This window comes from Condylostylus longicornis, unplaced genomic scaffold, assembly GCF_029603195.1.
Source record: "Condylostylus longicornis isolate FDR11 unplaced genomic scaffold, ASM2960319v2 ptg000080l, whole genome shotgun sequence".
Classification (NCBI taxonomy): Eukaryota; Metazoa; Arthropoda; class Insecta; order Diptera; family Dolichopodidae; genus Condylostylus; species Condylostylus longicornis.
Window position 1 is genome coordinate 2,184,834 of NW_026578048.1, and position 21,517 is coordinate 2,206,350.

General features: G+C 27.4%; 1 protein-coding gene across 1 annotated transcript in view; it reads right to left on the reverse strand.

The window, feature by feature from the left end:
- The window catches only part of LOC129612961 (uncharacterized), a 52,237-nt gene extending 32,839 nt beyond the window's left edge, over nt 1-19,398 (reverse strand). The window contains exons 1-16 of the mRNA XM_055526824.1: nt 16,836-19,398; nt 16,541-16,744; nt 16,263-16,457; nt 15,847-15,976; nt 14,129-14,713; nt 12,993-13,712; nt 12,747-12,916; nt 12,621-12,674; nt 12,367-12,564; nt 11,060-11,276; nt 10,706-10,873; nt 10,448-10,598; nt 10,140-10,317; nt 9,988-10,066; nt 8,655-9,887; nt 5,906-8,574 (exon numbers count right to left, since the gene is read on the reverse strand). Of these exons, the coding sequence (XP_055382799.1) occupies nt 5,906-8,574; nt 8,655-9,887; nt 9,988-10,066; nt 10,140-10,317; nt 10,448-10,598; nt 10,706-10,873; nt 11,060-11,276; nt 12,367-12,564; nt 12,621-12,674; nt 12,747-12,916; nt 12,993-13,712; nt 14,129-14,713; nt 15,847-15,976; nt 16,263-16,457; nt 16,541-16,744; nt 16,836-17,702 (7,818 nt within the window). The 5' untranslated portion in view covers nt 17,703-19,398. The remainder of the gene's footprint in view (nt 1-5,905; nt 8,575-8,654; nt 9,888-9,987; nt 10,067-10,139; nt 10,318-10,447; nt 10,599-10,705; nt 10,874-11,059; nt 11,277-12,366; nt 12,565-12,620; nt 12,675-12,746; nt 12,917-12,992; nt 13,713-14,128; nt 14,714-15,846; nt 15,977-16,262; nt 16,458-16,540; nt 16,745-16,835) is intronic.
- Nucleotides 19,399-21,517: the final 2,119 nt, after the last annotated feature.

The following is a 21,517-nucleotide window of genomic DNA, read 5'->3' on the forward strand; positions in this document are numbered from 1 at the left end:
AGCGTGCCAATCTTGGCACGCGTGCCACGTAATTGCGATCATTGTCAGATAAATAAGTAGATTTTAAACTTAACACTCAATTAGATCTGAAATGTCAAAATCAAATATGTACATACATACATACATTTATATTAAATAAAAATAACAGATAAAATATATAATAAACTGAAATTCAATCAAAAAATTAGGATTTTCTAAAAAAAAAACATCTTTAGCCAATTTTATGAGGCATGCAAACGTCTTGAAAATAAAGTTACTTTTATTTTTACAATTTTTAGAAACTTTCAAATTAGTTTTAACAACAAAGGCCAAATTATGATTTATGAACGTCTATTAAGTTTCATTTCTTTTTATAATTGAAGGGAATCTATATACACGCCAGTATTACGAAAGTTTACTATTTTAATTTGAGTTCAGTTTGAGAAAAAAAAGCATTATTCTGATACACTCCAACTTAAAATAAGAATTAGAAAAAATAACAGAAAATATCAAGTACAACATTTACCTGCATAATTTAGTTTTTAAAAAAAGAAAATCTTATGAAAACATTAAAATTTTGGTTTAAACGCAGTTTTAAGAAAACGTTTATTTTTTTTTATTTGCAGTAGTAAAATTAAAACTCAATATTTGCGATTAAGACTTCAGTTGCAGTTGTTATTCAAAAGAATACTGCATTCATTAAATTGTCAAAACATTCCGGTATTTTTGAAAATACTTTATTAGCATTCCGTGCCAACTGCCTGTACTTAACTATTATTAAATTTGCTGCAAACTAAGTACATACATAATACAGAAATAAATTATCAAAAATATCAAATAAAAGACACTTATAGTTGGAGGTATAAGTTAAAAGAGGATTTAATCATATACAACGGAAAATGTAGTATATATGATAGAAATGAAAGAAAACCACTTTAGTTTTTGTTGAAACGTAATTATGCAAAATAAAGATTTCACATCTTTTTTCTCATTTTTCAACGCATCTTTTTTTTTAAGAGTAATTGGAGAAAAAAAGCATCTAATATAATATTGGTACTCATTTTTATATTATTACAAAAATAGGAAGAAACTGTTTTTAATAAAAATTTTCAAAAGAAAAGGAAATCTAAATAAAACTCGATAAAAAATATGTCATACACAGTTTTCAAATCATTTAATTTTAAATATTTAATTTTACCATTTTTTTTTTTTACATAATTTATTTATAATATATTTGTATATTTATATAAGTATATAATTAATAAGTATAAATATGTATATATATATGTATGTTTAAATATATATATATATTTATGTATATATTTGCATATAGTATTATATGTATATACAATTATAATGTATGAATATACGTTTTCAAATCAATAATTATTATTAAATTCATATATGTGTACATACATATACATATTATATATATATCTATGTATACATATACATTTCTATGTTTATTACTACAATTTAGGGCAAATCTTAAAATTATATCCTTTATTATTTAATTACTATAATATCCACCAATGAATTAAATAATATTTTTGTATTTTTTTTTTGTTTTCATTTTTTTTTTCAAATTTTCCTTTTTTTATTATCATTATTATTATTATTATTATATATATTCTTTTTTTTCATTTTATTTCTTAAAGCTAAATATTTAATTATATAATTTTTGTTTTTATACTTTTTTTTGCGATTCTTAAACCTTAAGGAGAATTTTTTTTTAATTTTTTAATTATTTTTTTTATGTCAAATTTTAACTACATATCTATTTGGGTTTTCTTAAAAGTAATAATTTTTTTTTGTTTTTATGCTTTTTTATTAATAATATTTTTAAATTAGTTTTAAGAATTCTAATTGTGTCTATTTGTTTTTTGTATTTTTTTTTATTATTTTTTTCTTTTAAAGGAATTGAGAAAAAAAAAATTGGTACGTAAAAGTTTATTTATAACATCACTGATAGTATTTTTTTTATTTATATTTAAGATTTTATTTAAATTTTTTTTTATTAAATCCATCATTCATTATTTTTTCTTTAAATATTATAATTATATATAAATATATATGCATATATCTTACATATATTTATATACATATATACATATGTATATTATATGTGAAATTTTTATAACCATAAAAAAAATTATTAAGTTATACCAATATGTATACATTTCCATATGTATATTAATAAATATATATATGTATATATATGTATATATATATATATATATATATTAAATATATATATTTACATACATAATATATATTGAAGAATATTTGAATATATATATTTATATATATGCATATAATATTATTTGTTTTCTAAATTTTTTTTTTATAATTATTTACTTTTTATTTTTAAATTATATTTAATTAACTTTACTTTTTGTTCTATAATTTTATAAATTTATAAAAATTAATTATTTTATTATTAATTAATATTAATTATTTAAAATTTAATCAACTGAAAATTGTTCACGCACACGCTCGCACTCTCGTTTTTTTTATTTTTTGTTTATTTCCTAATATTAAATTTTTTTTTTGCATTTCCTAATGTATTGAATTAATTTTTTATTTAATACATAAATTTAAGAATATATAATATGTATACATAATAATGTCAGATACTTTACTTTGTTTTTTTTTTAGCATAATTCTTATACAAAAAATTATATAAAAAAGTTGTTAATATAAGTAAAAAAAAAATAATAATAATAATGAAAATAATAATAATAAACGATACTACATCACCACACAGGTTAATTCGGTTATTTCGGCAAAATATTACATTATTTAAAAATTATTATTTAAAAAACAAATTTAATAATAATAAAAAAAAAATATTATAAAGTAAAAATTATTAAAAGTAAAATTTCTAAAATCTATTTTATGTTCTTTTTTTATTTATTTTATATCCTATTTAAGTGAAATGAGATAAATATCATCTATTACATAATTATATAATTTACAGAGTTTAATTCTTTTTAGGCGCAACTATTACTTTTTTTAATTTCTTTTTTTAAATTTTTTTTTTTTCGTGGCAATCGTATATTTGTTGTTTTATAAAAAAAATCAAATAAATGTTTTCAGTCAAGCAACCGATAAATTTAATTATTATTATTTACTTGTTTTTATATTTCTATTTCCATTTATATCTCCATTTGAATTTATTTAAAATTGAAAAAAATAAGAAAGAGAAAAACTAGGAAGAATGTAATGTTTTTATTGCATATTTCCTTATAATATGCCATTAATTAAAAATAAAATTTTTAATATTTTTCTATTTTAACATTATAATTTTCGGAACATGTCTAACCATCAGAAATATTTAAACAAAATATTTATAATTTTAGTACAAGCAAAATACAATTTTACATGAATTTAGCAAAAATTATACATAAATTTTCTTATATAAAGTTATTAAAGAAAAGAGGAAAACCTAAAAAATAAATACATATACATACGTCTTTTCTATCTAAAATTTGTTTTCATTAAAATATTTGAAAAATATGCTTTTAAAATTTTTTATTGATTTTAACTTTTAATTTTTTATATACCTTTTTTTTTAAATTTATATACATATATATTTAATTGATTTTTGTTAAAATTTATTTCTTCTAATAACTTTCAATTTTAATCAATTTCTTTACTTAATTTAAAATTAAAGTTATTTTGATTTTTGAAAATTTTAAAAACATTTTGTATGAACCGCAAAGGTTCTCAATAAACTGTATTAATTGGTTATTAAAACAAAGAGTAAATTTATTTAACTTGATTATAAACCTTAATCAACTGTTTATAAAATGTTAAAAATAGCTAATAAATATTGAAACTAAATATTATGGAATTGATTTGAAAAAATTTAAATATCCTTATTATCAAAGAAAATAGAAAATTTTTCTCAAGTGTTGAATTTTAAAAGTATTTTTTTTTTTACAAATCATACAATTATATAAAAATAATTTTTTTTAAAAGTGTTGTAATAATGATATAATATATGGTATTATTCTTAATTTGAAACGCATAATGATAAAAATAAAATCAATATTTATTTTTAAACAAATTTATAAGAAAAGAAATCACTACGTACAAACTCTTATTGTACATAAACACGAATTATTAAATTATACAGCAACAATGATTTATTATAAAATTATTAACATGTTTAATGAGATTCACATATTTTTTAAAGATATAAAATTAAATGAAAAAAAAAAAAAAAAAATAAAAATCAAAATAACTTTTGCAACATAAAATCAAAATTTAATTTAATCAAAAGTGTAAAAGTTAGTGAATTCACTTTCTTAATTTTTTTTTTAATTCTGCTTCACCTCTTAGTTTTACTTTACAAACAATGGGCTAATAACACCAAAGTCGTGAATAAAAACAAAATAACAAACATTTTTATGATATAAAAAGACATTGGCTTCGATGTAAAAAAAAAAATTGGTCGTAAATTTAAATAAAAAGGCGGGAAAATTTCTCAAAATATTTTGAATATCCTAAAATAGCATTTTATAAACATTTGCAAAAATTTAATTTTAGTAAGTTTTTTAATATCAACCACATAGTCATTTTTAAAATTGATTTATATACATATATTAAAATTCATGGTTTTTATTACAAAGTTATGATTGTAAACATATTTTTCCTCTTAATTTTGAACAAATTTGTTTTTGCTATACTAAGCATTTCTTTTTTATTCTTAAAACAGAATTTTTCAAGCAATTAATACAGTTTTATTATTCTCATATTTAAAACAGCGGAGCACATCTTTTTTCATATCATGTTTTGGGATTTTTACAAAAATCATTCTTCAAAAAATTTAACATTTTGTAGAATAAAATTGATAAAACGAATAAACATTATTTTATTACATTCACTAAAGTATTTGATGTGTTGAAAAATAGTGAAAAATGAACCTCCGATAATTATTCAAAACAGGTTTTCCTATTATTTAATTACAAAAGTACTTTTATAATTAAATAATAGTATCCTATCATTTAAATATAAATAAATTAATCATTATTTAAATATAAAAAATGCGTACGATTTTATAGTGGCACTTTTTTAATATGTTTATTATAAATATGAAACTACTAATATAAATGTGTATATGATACAAATATAGTAATATATTATGCAAATATAATAATTTAAATGAAATTACTAATATATATATGTATTCTGGTTAACATAGGGATTATTCCAATTTCAGGAAACAAATGTTTAATCTTTGCAATTGTTTTTCGATTCATATAGATAAGAAGACAGTAATATTTAATGAAAGGAATCTACAAAGAATTAGTTACTGAATAACTGAAGTAAAATTTAATGCATTTCTCATATGGGAATATGAGAAAAAATTTTTGCTAAACAATTTTATAATACATTTTTTTTTAAAACAATTTTATAATTGTGAACATTAAAATTATTAAAACTTATGAATTCTTGTAATTATACTCAAATTAATAACGAAAAAATTAATTTTTAGAATATGAAATCGTATTTGAACGTATTGAAGTCATAACAAAATCATTACTCAGAAAAAATCCTTTAATACGTTTATTAAAAAAATATATACATACATATGCATAAATTTTCTGAAGATTAGATTAGAAATTTTCAAAAATTGAAAAAAAACTAATTTGGAAAAAATAAAACTTATATAATAAAAAAAGAACCAATTTTATATTATATTTAAGTTTTTTGTAATATTTTATCGGTCTTTTTGAGTAATTTTTAAAAGAATTATTGAATAAAAACCATTTTATTATACTAGATTTTAAATATACATTTTAAATGTTTTTTTTTCCTACTTTGTTATAAAATCAATGTTGTATTATTTCAATAAATTACCACTTTTTTGTATTGAATTTTTATTTAATTTTTTTTTTTTATTTATCTACTACGCAACTGCCGCCGTAGTATTTGTAATGGAGGTTGCAAGATTTCGATTGGCATTTTCGTTACTATTACTATTGCCACTAGAATTGTTATTAGAACTACTAGAACTACTGCTATTACTACTGCTATTGTTATTATTACTACTATTATTAAATTTTTCAATATTATTTGTATTATTAATTGTTGTTGTTATTGATGGTGACGTTGATGTCGACATTGTTGAGGATGAGTCTGCTAAATTTAATTCTTTACTATTTTGTGTCGCATCTTTAAGTGTTGAAATTTCTGCTGAAGCAATTGAAGAAACTGCATTAATGTCTGAAGGTGGAATGCACCCAACAGTTGCACTGCTTGAATCTGAGCTTGACTCATCACCTGCTGTGGATGTACCTGTTTCTAATGATGATTCTGTGGTTATTTCAGCTATTTCAGTTTTCATACTATTTTTGATTTCAGTTTTTACTTCGCCACAATCTTTGACATCGGGTATTTCATCCTTAAAATCTGCCTGATCTTTAAAACTCGATGTTGAAGTTTTATGATTTGACACCGAGTCTTTGATATCCATATTAGATAACACTTCATTTTCAGACGTAACTGCCGAATTCACGTTTGCATCAGAGCTATTGCCATTTTCATTTTCTACTTCGTCTTCATTTGGCGCAAGATCTGAATTTTTTTGTTCATTTACTACTTTCTTACTTGAATTATTCAGTGATAATAATGATGGATCATTGCTATTATTGTTATTATCATTGTTATTAATATTACTATTTTCATTATTGTTATTATTATTATTATTACTATTATTATTATTATTATTATTATTATTATTATTATTATTATTATTATTATTATTATTATTATTACTATTATTATTATTATTATTATTAATATTATTATTATTATTGTTATTATTATTATTACTATTGCTAATATTACTATTGTTATTATTAAAATTACTCATATTATAGTTATTAATATTCATCAATTTCTCATTCCGATAATTATTAATAGTTTGTAAATTAAGAGCGCACCTTTCGGCTGCACTATTTATATGTTTCTGTTTTTGTAATAGTTTTTCACTAGATGACGCTGTTCCACTGCCACTTCCACCACCACATCCACGTGAAACTTGGAATAAAACTTTTGATATAATTAATGCGACTTGTTGATCTAAAATGTGGCTCATCACAAGACCTAATAATCGTTGCTCTTGTTGCATAAACAATGGCCTATTATCTGGATGTTTTGCTAAATGTAATAGTGTGCCAGCTGCACGACGCAACATATCTAAACTAGTACCCATTGAATCGGGATTTTCTCTTAAATAATTAATACCATTTTGGTTAGCTACGCCCAGTGCGGTTTGTTCTGCCTGTTCAATAAACGCTACTAAATACGAAATACATGGGCTTTGTAGCGCAACTGTGCGTGACATTGCACTATCAGCAGCTGCTAAATAATGTAATAAGTTTACTGAAAACTCTCGTAATACTTGATCTTCATTACGACATAAGTGTCTTGTTAACACAGAACATAATTTTTCCAAACGTGAGAATGGTGGTGTTGCAATTACCAAATCGACGTTTGCATCTGTAACACATAGTTTGCACAACGCTTCTAGTGCTAATCGTTGAGGAGATAAATTTGAATTTGGACCACATGATGGGAACGGATCCTGTCCATGAGCCGATGGACACACGGCCCAATGCAACAAACCATCCAAAATTGGCCTTGTAATTATTTCTTCATATTTAGAAAGCTCTAAATGCCCCGCTATATTTGCAATTGCAACTAACATATTTTCTCGAATTTGTATCAAATACTCCCACCACCACTCTTTTTCACCTTGCAAGGAACTACATGAATCACCAAAATCTGTATCTTCTTCGCGATCATAATTTCGATTCTTATGCGTCCGAAGAACATGTTCATGATTTAATAGTAACAAATTGCCAAGTAATGCTAAAAACGATGGTGAACGTGCTAATATAACTTCATTACCAGGAACAAATGTTAGATTTCGAAATATGTTTGATAAACAAATACAACGTCGAGCTAAAGCATCTTGACTATCTTTAACTAAATATAAACTAGACTCGTCTCTTGTATAACATTCATCTTCATAATCACTTAATCGTCGTCGCTTTAAAATCGTTGCCGGATCCTTAACTGTTGTTTTTGGATCAAATGATTTCTTCTCACTACTAGTACTACCATTTTTTTGTTCATACGTTTTAGATGTGTTTTTATTATCCTCTTGCTTCGTTGTTTCTTTTCTCTCATATTTTTGTTCAACAGCATCTATCGTTTCTTCTTTAATACTAACAGATTTACTAATATCATTGCTGATGTTATTATTATTATTGCTACTACTTCTTATTTTTTTATTATAATCACCAAAATCACTACATTTATCTATAGACGGTCGTTTTAAGTTCTCTTTAATGTTATTGTCAGATTTTAAGTATCGAGCAAATGGAATGTCAACAATATCGCTTTTGAATATGTCAATAATTCCTCTATGAGGAAAACGTTCTGTATAGCCGTATGTCCAAGCATCACTACAATCTGGTGTTTCCGTTTGAAAATTTTTGTTGGAATCAAAATCCCAACTCTTCGGTGAATCTGATACAAATATGTCGTTATCAGCATTTTGTATTCGAACAGGTATACCTAAAATAATTAAGCAATTCAGAAGAAGCCGATACATTTCAAATTTTCATTATAAATTAAAATATTTCAAATAAATTTACCTTTTCGGGACATTAAAGTATAATTTTGTGTTGTGTTTAATATAACGACACGATCGTCAGAATTTGGAATACTGCTAATTTGGCCAATGTCTACATAATTTTCAATATTATTATTTGCAGAACAACCCCCTTCAATTAATTTATTACATTCATATGAATCATTTTCATTCCTAAACATTTCTATTAATGCTTTCTGTAAATGTTCTAATAATAAATTTAGTAATCCTGGTAAATGCGATAAACCAAAATATTGAACAGCATGATCATCAAATAATAAAACATTTAATATATCTAAAGCCCATGTACTCTCAGCTAAAAGCCCAGATCTTAATGACATAAATATTCGCCATGGATCAACTGGACAAACATCGCTTTTAGCTAAACGTTTTCTTTTATATAAAACTGGTGTAGTTGATTCAACACTATCTGGAGGAAAAACAATTTCCCGCTTTTGAATTTGATTAGCTGCAGCAGAAGGAAAATTTTGAGGTTGTGCGTGAGGTGGCACTGGTGGACCACTCATAACTTGTTGAGATTGATGCACAGCTGATGGCATTGGTTTACCTGGTGCCACCATTTGCTGTTGAGGAGGTGGCATGCTAAATGATGGTTTCCCACTGGGTGGCGGAACGCCACTCACAACACGGTGTGATGGTCTCAACGGTGATGATGTAGCGTTAGACATAGGTAGCGGCGATGGTTGCGGCTGCGGCGGCTGTGGCTGTGGAATTTGCAATTGCTGTTGTTGTGAATTAGGACCTTGTTGGTTCCATTGTGGCATTGGAGGACCGCCAGGCGGACCTGCAGGTGCTGGTTGCGGCTGTTGTTGCGGCTGTTGCTGTTGTTGTTGTTGTTGTGGTTGCTGTTGCTGCTGCGGCGATTGCTGCTGCTGCTGTTGTTGTTGTTGTTGTTGTGGCGGTTGCTGATTTGTTTGATATGGTGACGGTTGCTGTGACGGTCCTTGTGGAGGATGATAGCGAATTGGAGGTTGCTGCGCCTGTGGTTGTGGCTGGTGATCCCATTGACTTGGAGTGCCGCTTGCAGTTTGTGGTGGTTGCTGCTGAGGCGGCTGCTGTTGTTGTGCTTGTGCTTGTTGCTGCTGCTGTTGTTGCTGAGCTGCAGATTGCAGTGGTGGACCTGCAGGTGGTCGAGGGCTATTCCATTGTTGTTGTGGTGGTGCCTGCTGTGAAGGATATTGATTCCTATATTGTTGCGGACTTCCTTGCCAACCTCCTAAAAAGTTGATAGAAATTTAGGTGATAATTTTAAAAAGTATTAATTTGTTAAAAATAACATATTAAAACGAAAATATTATAAAGCTTCACAAACTTACCATACATTGGAGGCCTTTGTACATATCCCGGATAAGGTTGAGCATCTTTTACAAAATCAGGATGTCTCCTTGGCTGATTCTAAAGTTTAAGATTTCATAGAAAAATTTTTTTAATTTTAAATTAGGCAAACTATGGTTTTCAATATATTTACTTGTTCAGCTTGCTGTCTATAGTAGTCTTGAGATGGAGGCTGAGTGGAATAAGTTGTAGCTGCTGGAGGATTAACTGTATTGGTTGCTGATGTAGTTGATGTCTGTGTGTTACTTACAGGAGGTTGATTATAAGGTCTAGGTCCATAGGGTGTGAAAGCATTTGGCGTTGTACCGCTTCTGAAAAAGTGTATTTTAAATTTTAATGAAAGCTATCACACTATTAAAGTCATATAATATTATTTTATAGTAGAAATTGATTAATCAAATTCGTTATTTTACAAGAAACATGTTTTTTATTTAAACTCACGCATCAGTTTCGGGGCCATATGGCGCGAACATATTTCGATTGGGTGGCGGAAATTGGTTTTGAGTTTGAGGATACTGATTAGGTGGTCCACCGGCATATTGCTCTGGGGTACCATATTGATTGAAATTTGGCTGAGGTTGATATGGAGCACCTGAAACAAATCCAAATTAATAACTAATCGCTTACAAAAATTTATTACATATATTGAGTTTATTTCTTAATTTTGTGTTTTATTTAGTGCAAAAATTAGTTTATTACCAGGATGTGATGTCTGTGCGTTGTTTTGTGACGGTGGTCGCTGTGCTGTGGCATTAAAGTCCGGTTGTGCGCTTGGTGGATAATTACTAGAGTAATTTGAATATCCATCCATCGATACGTTTCCAGAAACATTTGGTGGAAAAGAATCTTGAGAATTAGATGAACCGGCTAAAATTAATATAATTTTTTTAATAGAATTTTTTGTTTTAAAATTAAATTAAAAAATCTTTAAGAAAAATAATGTTTACAGCCATAATAATATGGCTAAGCTATATGAAACATTCCAATGAAGATTTTCTAAAGTTGCCTTTTTACTAAAATAATTTAATTATCAACAAAAATAACTTAAGATACCTGGTGATGGAACAGAAGTAGGTTTTGTCGCTTTCTTCTTTGAACCAGCTTCAACTTGCTGAATGATAGGTAATGGATCAATCCCACCTCTATCATAATGACATTCGTAGGCTAATAAATTTTTTGTATAATGTTTACGTAATGTGTACGCTGCACTGCTACTAGCTCCTATTCCTAGTAAACCTGCTATATCTTTCCAGGTTTTACTTTTTGTAACCTTTAATTGTAAATAACAAAAATTTATGTTAAAATACGATTAAACCAAATACTAATAACAATATATAAAATTAATAATGTAATTGTAATAATGTTACTCTAAGAAGTATTTTATAATTGTTATAAATAGCATTTTATTCTTTAAAAAGCATTTAATTCTTTGAAATAGCACATAATTTTTGGAATAGCATTATTCCAAGAAGTAAACATATCGCAATAAATTAAGTTTTTTATTAAGCAAGAATGTTTATATAGTCAAATCTAAAAGAATCTACTTAGAATTTGTAAGACAATTTGTTTTAAAAAAAAGAATTAAGTGCATACATTTTTGTAACATTCAAATGAAAGTAAAGCAAATTTAATCGCATTTCATTTTTTGTAAATTAAATAAGAGCCTATAGAGAATTTAAATGTACTTTTTAAAAATGATAAACTATTTTTTTGCCCGTTCAAATTTTGAGTTTAAACAGAAACTTCAATATGCACACCTAAGAGCGAATTAATAATTTGAACATAAAAATATGAACAGTAAATACAAGTATATATACGATGGACGTACTTTTTGAGTTTAATTAGTTTACAATTCTCACATTAAATTTACTTTACTAAATGAATTTTATTGCGCCAACATATTACAATTACATGTATTTTTTATAAAAATTTTTTTAATTTATCATCACAGTTCCGATCTAATTTCAAAACAAGAAAAGACGTAAATGCATATAATTTCCACAAAAATACCTTACCCTTATATTACTACTAAATATAAATATCTAAATGCGTTCATATGTGTATATATAAATACATATACACATATCATCATATGAATTACAAAACCCGTTACCAGAATAGACTTGCCAAATATAAGGAGCTCATGCATTTTGACTCAATAGGATTTACATGTATGTATATATATATATATATAAAATACATTTGTACAACTCGTGTAAGGGTATGTAAAAACATATATATATAAATACAGATGCATACATATAAATACATATTTTTTTGTTGATTCATATTAATATAAAAGGAAGGAAAAAATGCTTATAAAAGTTATTAAAAAAGTTAGTAAGAAGTTACTACGGCACCTTGCATACCTCGACGAAGCCTCCACGTTCTTTAACATATATATATAACCTATATAAATCAAGCGGCTGTTTCGATATTGTGGGGCAAGCTGTTATAGGTGTTCGTCTTTCTTCCATAAAACTTAATAATTTGTCAAGCCATGGACGTCTTTCAGGATTTTCATCCATTTCATAAAGTTTACATAGACTATCGGACTTCTAGAAGAAATTACACGATATTACAAATGTTTTGGTTTGTGGAATTTTTTTTTTACCTTGGTTGAAGTTGTCGATCTAAAACTATCTTGTGGTGGAACATGGTTAAATACCTTTGCAAAAATAAAAAAAATAAATTATTATTTAGTTCATAAATTGGAGAAAATTTTAGAATATATGCTTACAGGACTAGCTGCAGTACGTGACCAATTTCCTGGTGAATGCATTTCAAAATCTTCCCCTGCACCGGCACCTGTATGTGGCGACGCATTTGGAGGGGGCAAATGACCGTGACTATAAGGATCATTTTTTCTTGATGACTTAGGTGTTGCGCATTGTGGATCTTCTGTTGAAGCTAAAAAAAAGAGATAATATACGAATTGCAAAATAAATAAAAAAACCCTATTTAATATATTAAAATGTAAATATACCAGCAGACGTATTAGATATAGTGCTTTGTTGGCTAGCTTCGTCTAGCGGAGCACCATCGGGTCCAGTCGTAACGACAGAAGTTACAGGATGCTGTGAGCTTAACGTTGAAGAAGAACTACCACTATTATCCTGCGATACATTATTGTGTTCAGCAGCCAAAGAATTGTCTACCATATTCGATTGTTGATTTGTCGTTGGCGGAGGTGGTGGCGGACCTTGTGGTGGTCCTGGTGGAGGTGGAGTGTTTTGCGGGGCAGATGGTGGCGGGCCCATTGCGCTTGCAGGTGGTCCATGTGGTGGTCCCATGTGATGTGGAGGACCCATTGGCGGATGCATACCTCCAGAACCATTGCCGAAGCTTTGTGGTGGCGGAGTCGGACTTGGTGCACCTGCATAACCCCCTTTATGTTGCAAATGTTGTTTTAAATAGTTCAGTGGCGGACGTGGTGACCCCATTGAACTTTGTGATGGTATAGGAGAGCCCTTATTTTGATTATGATTTGGCATCATACCACTTGATGTCTGAGGTGATGAGGGAGCACCCCAACCACCTTGATTATATGGAAATGGTGGATGTGGACCGCTAACATGATTTGGCATTGGGCGCCCATATTGGTTATTTCCTTGTGGCAAATTACTCCCAGGTGCATGTTGATTTCCAGTACTTGGACCTGAAGAATAACCTCCGGTTGGATATGGCGGACGGGGTGCATAGCTTCCTACAAACAGAAAAAATTGAAAAAAAAATCAACTAAATGAAAACTACTTTTTAAAAATTTTACAACAAAAGATTAAAGCATGAATATTATTCTTCTCTTTTTGTTTTTATTTTCTTTTATACAAGCATTTGTTTTAAAAAAATTATGCTATGTTTAAATGTTGTGTTTATAAATTTTCTTCATAAAACGTTTAATAAACAAAAAATTATTGCGAATAATTCAAATAGATCAAATCAATAGATTGGGCGAGAAGGAGATATGGAGGAAACTAAAAAAGGAAAAGTTATTTTCATCGTAAAATAGGAGTAGAAATACTAAAATCGTAAAATTATCTTATCCACGAAAAAATAAGTAAGTGAACTACATTTATTATGACATAAAAACAAAGATTTTAATTCTTTTCAAGGATTTATCACCTTGTGAATATGGTTGTGATGGTGAATAAGGTGAAATGTTTTGAGGATTTGGTGGCCCACCAACTACGTTAACACCACTTCCAACATTCCCTTGACCAGAGGAATTACTGCTGTTAGAACTCATTTTGAAACCACCATGCATATGAGATACATTTTGTGGAGGTGGAGGCGGTGATTGATAAACACTTTGCTGCTGCTGGGTTGACATTGTCCCACTTGGTGTTAAAATTGATGTTGGCGCCTGAGAGTGTGATGATACTATTTGTTGTTGCTGTGACTGCGTTAATGATGTTTGTGTAGAAATAAGTGGGGCCCGGCTTATTATAGGGCCAGTCATAGATTCAGATATTTGAGGTACGGTTTGCTGTTGTGATTGTTGTTGGTTTTGTGAATGTACATTTGATATTTGATGTTGTTGTAATTGCTGTTGATGTTGCTGTAACGTTGTGGGACTATTTCCAATACCAACTCCTCCACCACCTCCTAGTACATTTCCACTTAAATGAGAAGACATTAAGCTAATAGGTGAGGGATTTAATTGATTAGCGATAGGTCCCCTTGATGAAACTGGAATGTTTTGTTGTCCTGTTAATTTAATGTTTTTTGTATAATTTTTACTAAGTTATAGCAATTATATTGCAAGTATATTCATATATTGCCAATTTTGCTTTGTGTTAAACGAAAATATTTTTATTAATACTTTCTCAAGATTTTATTAAATTATTATTTACAGTGAAATAATACTTTTAAGTTTTACAACACATTAATTAGTTATTTTTCATTAAAATCAATTTTAATTAAGACCTAAATTAATTTTAAAGAACTCAATTCTTATAATGGTCAGGAAATATTTTCATATTATAAATTAATTTGTATATTCTTGAAAATACTGCACAGCATATATATATATATATATATATATATGTATATCATATATTAATGTGTTGCAAAAAAGATTACAATTTTGATATCTCATAATTAACATTTTTTTATCTTTAAATAAGTATTTTATAAACAAAAATTCTAAACATTAGTGATCTACATGCAATTAAAACAAATTTACTTTTAAATTTTTATTTAAAAACATGCAAAATAAAATTAGTAAAAATTTTGTGACAGCAATTTGGATTTTTTGTATCGTTTTTTTTTAAATTTACATAATTTTAACAGTTTTTGTAATTTGAATTTAAATATTTTAAATCTTAAGCAAATCTCAGTCATCAAGTTTAAATTTTAGAATTCATATGAAAAAATAAATAGTTTATAAATTTAAAAGATTATTTCTTTAATTCCCTTGCTGCACTTTGCAATCAAAAAACACTTTTATATATTCAAAGTACTTGTGTAAGACATTAACAAAATATTTTTTTAAAATCTTGACAGTACTTAGTTTTATATAATATCAAATATTTTAATCTTTAAATTTTGCCTTGCTCATAGAATTTACTTTTATTACAAAACTTCTTTAAATTTATGCCGAAATATTGATTTATAGCAGTCTCATCGTAGACTTTATCAAAGAATTTTACGTAAATTGCAAAAATTTTAATGTGAAAACTGAGAAATAAATTTATTAAAGCGAATACTTTTTTGCCAAAAATAATAAAAACAAAAGAGAAAGTGAAAATATAATTATAAAAGCAAAGTCAATCATGCTTAATCTTCAAAGAACTTTAGTTAAGGAAAAAATATTATTGTTTTAAAGATTTTTTTCTTACCAACTGCTGGAGACATTGACCGTGAGCCGGATGACCCAGTAGGTGATGGAGTTGGTCTCATTGCAGATTGTGCATTATTACTATTTCCGCCACCGCTTGAGCTGTCATTACTATTTTGACCAACCATTTCCTAAAAGCATAAAAATATATCAATTTATGAAAACATAACAACATGTATATTATATATAAATTTAGTACTATTCTTAATAACATATATATATATATATGGACGTATATGAATATATTTATTTATCACTTATACAATCAATTAAAAATAATTTTTATCGACACAATTACAGTATGCATATTAATGCTTCCCCATTTTTGCTATTGTCTTTTCTTGCGGTATGAGTTACAACATATATTTCAATATGTTATGATGTACTTCTCAAAATGAAAATATTATTAGTTTTTACCTGATGAGGAGATGAAGAAGCTTGTGGAGGCTGAGGAGATGCACACGGAACATGTCCTGGACTACTCGGTGGTGGTATAGAACTATGTTGCACTTGATGTGGGGATGGTGGTGCATTAGGATGACCTGTGGGCCCTGGGCTGACAGCTGGTGATGAATTACTAGGACCAGTCCACGAACGACTACTGTCGGAATACTAAAATGTGATACCAGAAACAGGCAAATATTAGTAACAATTAAAGGTATTAATTCAGTTTAATTTAGGTTTTCTATTTTTACCTGTGCTGAATATTGGGATCTATGATTAGGTCCTGCTGCACCAGGTGGTGTGGAATATCGTGGTGGATAAGGTGCAGCATATTGAGAAGAAACTGGCCCCTGTGAAGGCGGATGAGAAAGACTTTGTTGAGGTGATGGTGGATATGAACCACTAGCTTGAGATGGCGGAACAGGATATCCCGATTGACCACGTCCAGCATTTCCCTAAAATGTTAATTTTAATTGAAATAATATTAGCACAATAATGAAATTTTTATGCATTTCAACAAACAGGTAAAAAAAAATGTTATATTACCGGTGATGGAGTTCTATATGATTGTCCCATTTGGGGGCTGTACGGCCTAGGTTGATGACTCCAACCTTGTGGTCCATATTGTTGTGGCTGCCCAGACGGTCCTCCAGGTTGTGGTTGTCCTTCATAATTATTAGGATAACGTTGTTGGCCCGGTGGTGGATGTGATTGTAATAACGAGTTTAGAGTTGGTGTAGGACCTTGTATTTGTTGACCAGGCACGTATCTTTGTGGAGGCCTATTCGGTGACATAATACTACTTGGTTTTCCAGGTAATATCGGAGTATGAGCATATCTATATTGTTCTGGATTGTTTGGATCACCTCCTTGATGATATCTACTATAACTAGCGTGGCCATATGGGTCTATATCTTTTTGTTCACCAACAGGATTGTGATGACTTCCACCCCCTGGGGGTTGCGGCATACCGTAATGTGAAGGGGGTGGAATTCCACCTGGAATTTCTCCACCCCCATATATACTATGTTGAGATTCACTACCGTTATTTGAAATTATATTACTACTGCCGGGCGGTCCACCACTTACAGGTACACCTCCCGGATTATTTTGTTGATTTGGTGATTTAGACGCAGAAAATTTTTCACTCATATTTGATGAATTTTGTTGTGAAGTTTGTTGCTGTGCTGTTTGTTGTTGTGGATGCATTTGGCGAGTATTTTGCATTTGTGAATGTGTCTGTTGATGCAATTGTGGTTGATTACATTGTTGTTGTCCGGATCCGTGTCCAGGTTGTTTCGTGATATCTGTTCCGTTTTGTATTGTGTTACTATTATTAACATTATTTTTATTTGAATCTTCCGAATTTATGTTATTCACTTCACTTACATTTTCTGTTTGCTGCTGTGCCATTATTTTTTAACCATCCAAAAAAAAAGTTATTTTTTGTTGTTTATTTTATATGAAAAATAGTTTCTTTTTTAGACACAGAAAATTACAACTTTAATGTCAGTTTGGAACTGTTATATTCATATACACTGTATGTATGTCTATATCTATACAAGTTTTTGAGAACTAATGTTTTTTTCAATTATATATCAATTATATCTAATTTTTTTTTACCAAATTTGGGTGTAGATATTTTTCAATTTTTTTATTTGCACTATTTTTTATATCCTTTTTTATATAGATGTGTTAAATATATGTAGTTATAATTAAAAAAAAGAAATATCTTATAATTTGTTATATAGCTATGTAGAGCTCGAGATTTTTTTTTTGAATAAAAAAATCAATCGATGCGGCGCAGAACAACTGCAAAACGATACATGGCGATTATGGCGAAGACAAATCCTACTACATCCAAGAGTAATATCATATTAAGTGTTTTTGTTGTTGCCTTTCATGTTCGTGTTGCTAGTGTTTTTGTTGTTGTTTTTCATATATAAAAGTTTCATTTTTTTAATTAGTCTATTTAATTTTTAAATTAATTTCCAAAAGGTAGATAGAAAAAACAATACAACTCTTATAATACTCTCATATACACAATTTTTTTATGTTTAATAAATGCTTTTTTCTTTATTAGAATCTTTTAAACTTTTAATTACTTTTTTTTTCTTTTTTTCATAGGAAACCCAATGTCTACTTGGGCAATTTGCAGTCGTTTTTATTAGATAGTGATTACACCAATGTTTCAATCTTTCATACTATTTTTATTTCGTTATTTTAATATGAATTTCTATTTTATATTTAAAAATATTAATTTTTTTTTATATTACTACATACATTTACAAATTACACTTAAATAATGAGAAAAAAAAATCCAAAATTAAAAAAGAAAATCTTTCACGTCTAAAAAAATAACGCCAACACCCGAGCCATTATGCACAGTGGCAATAATGGCGATTTTCACTTCAGAAATTTTCATTCGTATTTTTTAACACTCTTATTATACTTCACAATAAAATAATGATGAAAAATATATAATAAAACTTTTAATCAATCAATTCTTTATAAATTTCCACAATTAATAACCATTAAAATCTATTATTATTTAGTAAATTTTTATTTTATTTCAGAGTACACATTTAAAAAATGGTTCCCGGATTTTTCGTTTCGGCTTCAACATTTCTCATCTCATCTCTTTATTGTCAAACACATATGTCTTTCCTTTTCTAATTATGTGCAGAATTGACAGAAAAAGACAGATAGAAACAATAACAAATTTTCATCTACTTCATTTTCAAAAAGACTAGTACAATTCATATCACAAAAAAAGTCTTTTCTATCTTTTTTATATTTTTGTTGTTTTTAAAGCCGCGTTTTACATTCCATTAAAATTTAATTACCCTTAAGAATTTTTCTTGAGATATTATTTTATTACAATTACTTTTATTTTAGGAAAAACTATTTATCTTTTTGACTAATATAATAATTATTAAAATTACACTATATACATACATAAAAAAAAATACACATGCCTGCAAATATCTTGCTAGACACTTTTTATATACAAGTTATTTTTACACTTTCAGAATGGAACAACTACAAACCAGAATAAAATAAATTTTTAGGCCTTATTTTTAAAATTAAAAAGTCTTAATAAATTTCCTTCATTTATTAAATTAAATTTAAATTAATCCGGTGACGCGTTGAAATATTTTTCCAATTCGACAATTTAATTTCGGATATGCCAAAATGCCGAAATGAAACAAATTGTAGTACTAGTTTAACTGCAGAAATCTGTAGATTTTATAATGTGATATCGTCCGCTCTAATACAATTTTAAATATTTGCTTAGTTTGAGACAACAATCAATAATATTTTGCTTTTTAATCAAATTTTAAAAATATGAAATACATAATAATATAAGTATAGTTATAGAAAATCATCTTTTAGTTTCAAAACCAGTTTCTTTGATAACTTCTAATATTTTAATTAAAAATTTATCGTTTGAAGGAAAAACTCAATATTAAAACAGCTTTCGTTTTTCTAATTCATGTAACTCCAACTGTTGTCAAATTCTCAATACAAAAATTCCGTCGTGCAAACACTGGTAATGTTTGATGCAATAATGCATATAATATTTTATGCATGTATTGCATTAAGGTCCTTTCAAAGTTGTTAGTTACAGTTTGCGTGTACAATAAAAACCTTGATTTAATTTGAGTCTGATCAAATTTGTACATGTAAAACTTGTTTGACATCGGACTTTACCTGACGGTAAATAATAGATAGATTTATTGTACGATTTTTAAAAGTAAAATGATGTTAAGCGATTTACCTAATTTTTATTTTGGCGCAGTATCGACTGATTTGACGTTTTACTTTTACTTTATCATTAGAGTTTTTTTTTTTCAATAGCTGTTATTTACCAATCATTGGAGCTTATTCGTGAAAAATATTGAAAACGAAGAAAAAATAAAGTACAACAATACTTTTAAAATTCATTTTCATTATCTAATTTTTTTTTTGGCAAAATCGATCGATATTTAAAAAACAAAACTAGAATTACACTTCAAAATTTCACTAAATCCTAAAAAAAAATGCAATTTTGAATTTACATTTAAAAATGAATTCACATTGACAAATACTTTTTTACGTTAGGTTGAATTAAAAGATTTGACTTTTATAGCTAAAGTAAAGTTAGCTGTGGTCAAAACGCAGAAAATGAAGTTTATATCTTTATTGCAGTTCTTTTTTGACAGCTACTAGAACTACCAGCAAGTAGCAAATGAAGATTAATTTCAACTAAAAAATATACGTCAAGAATTTTTTTTCAAAGATTAGAGTACATAAAGTAACGTATTTCATTACTCATTATATTTTATGTCAAGCAAGTCAATTTTTGTAAATATATATTTTGAATTGTGCACATCAGAATAATAAGTTTTTAAAAATAATGCTTGTGAAAACCTATACCTACAGACGCCCATACGGGTACCAAAAAAAAATATTTTGCTGATTTAAAAGTACGATACCAAAATAGCAGTGCCACGACCTTCAATTTTAAATTTCAATTCAAAAACATCCGATGATTTTATTAAAAAATTATTTTCATTGTTTACGAACCTTTTTACAAACATCAATCACCGTTTGACAACAACTACTGTATACTGTCACGCCATTCCAGATGTTAAGAGATAATAGGGCATTTTTGACAGCCCCGATGATTTAGTGATAAGTTCTAAATTTGAATTGTATCTATGCGAAATATGAATAAAAATACTATTCGTGATTTTTGTATGATCTAATGAAAAATATGATTGGTTCAAAAATGATATTAGAGAAAATCATATAATTATGATAAACTTTTAATGATAGTTAAAAACAAATATATTTTTTATATTTACTTTAATACTTGTTGCTGACTATTTTGATTTGATTCGTAATTTTTTAACATAGTCCATTTAAGATAAGTTCGTGTTAGTAATTATTTTGACATGTTTTTTTTTTTTTTTTTTTTTTTCAACTATAAAAAAATCGAGTGTATTATTTTTTATAGTAGAATTTTACATATATTTACAGGCCTAGTAACGTCAAGATGCTTAAATTTTTGTTAACTGCTAGAATTGCTTCTTTTTCTATTTTATTTTTGAGATTCAAATGATGTTGGTAAATGAAATCGCATAAGACTTGGCCCACTTAAGTTTTTGCTGTCAAATTGATGTTTTAAGAAAATACCAGACAGAAACTTCATTTCGTGAGTTTCAAATAAATCTATTACATTT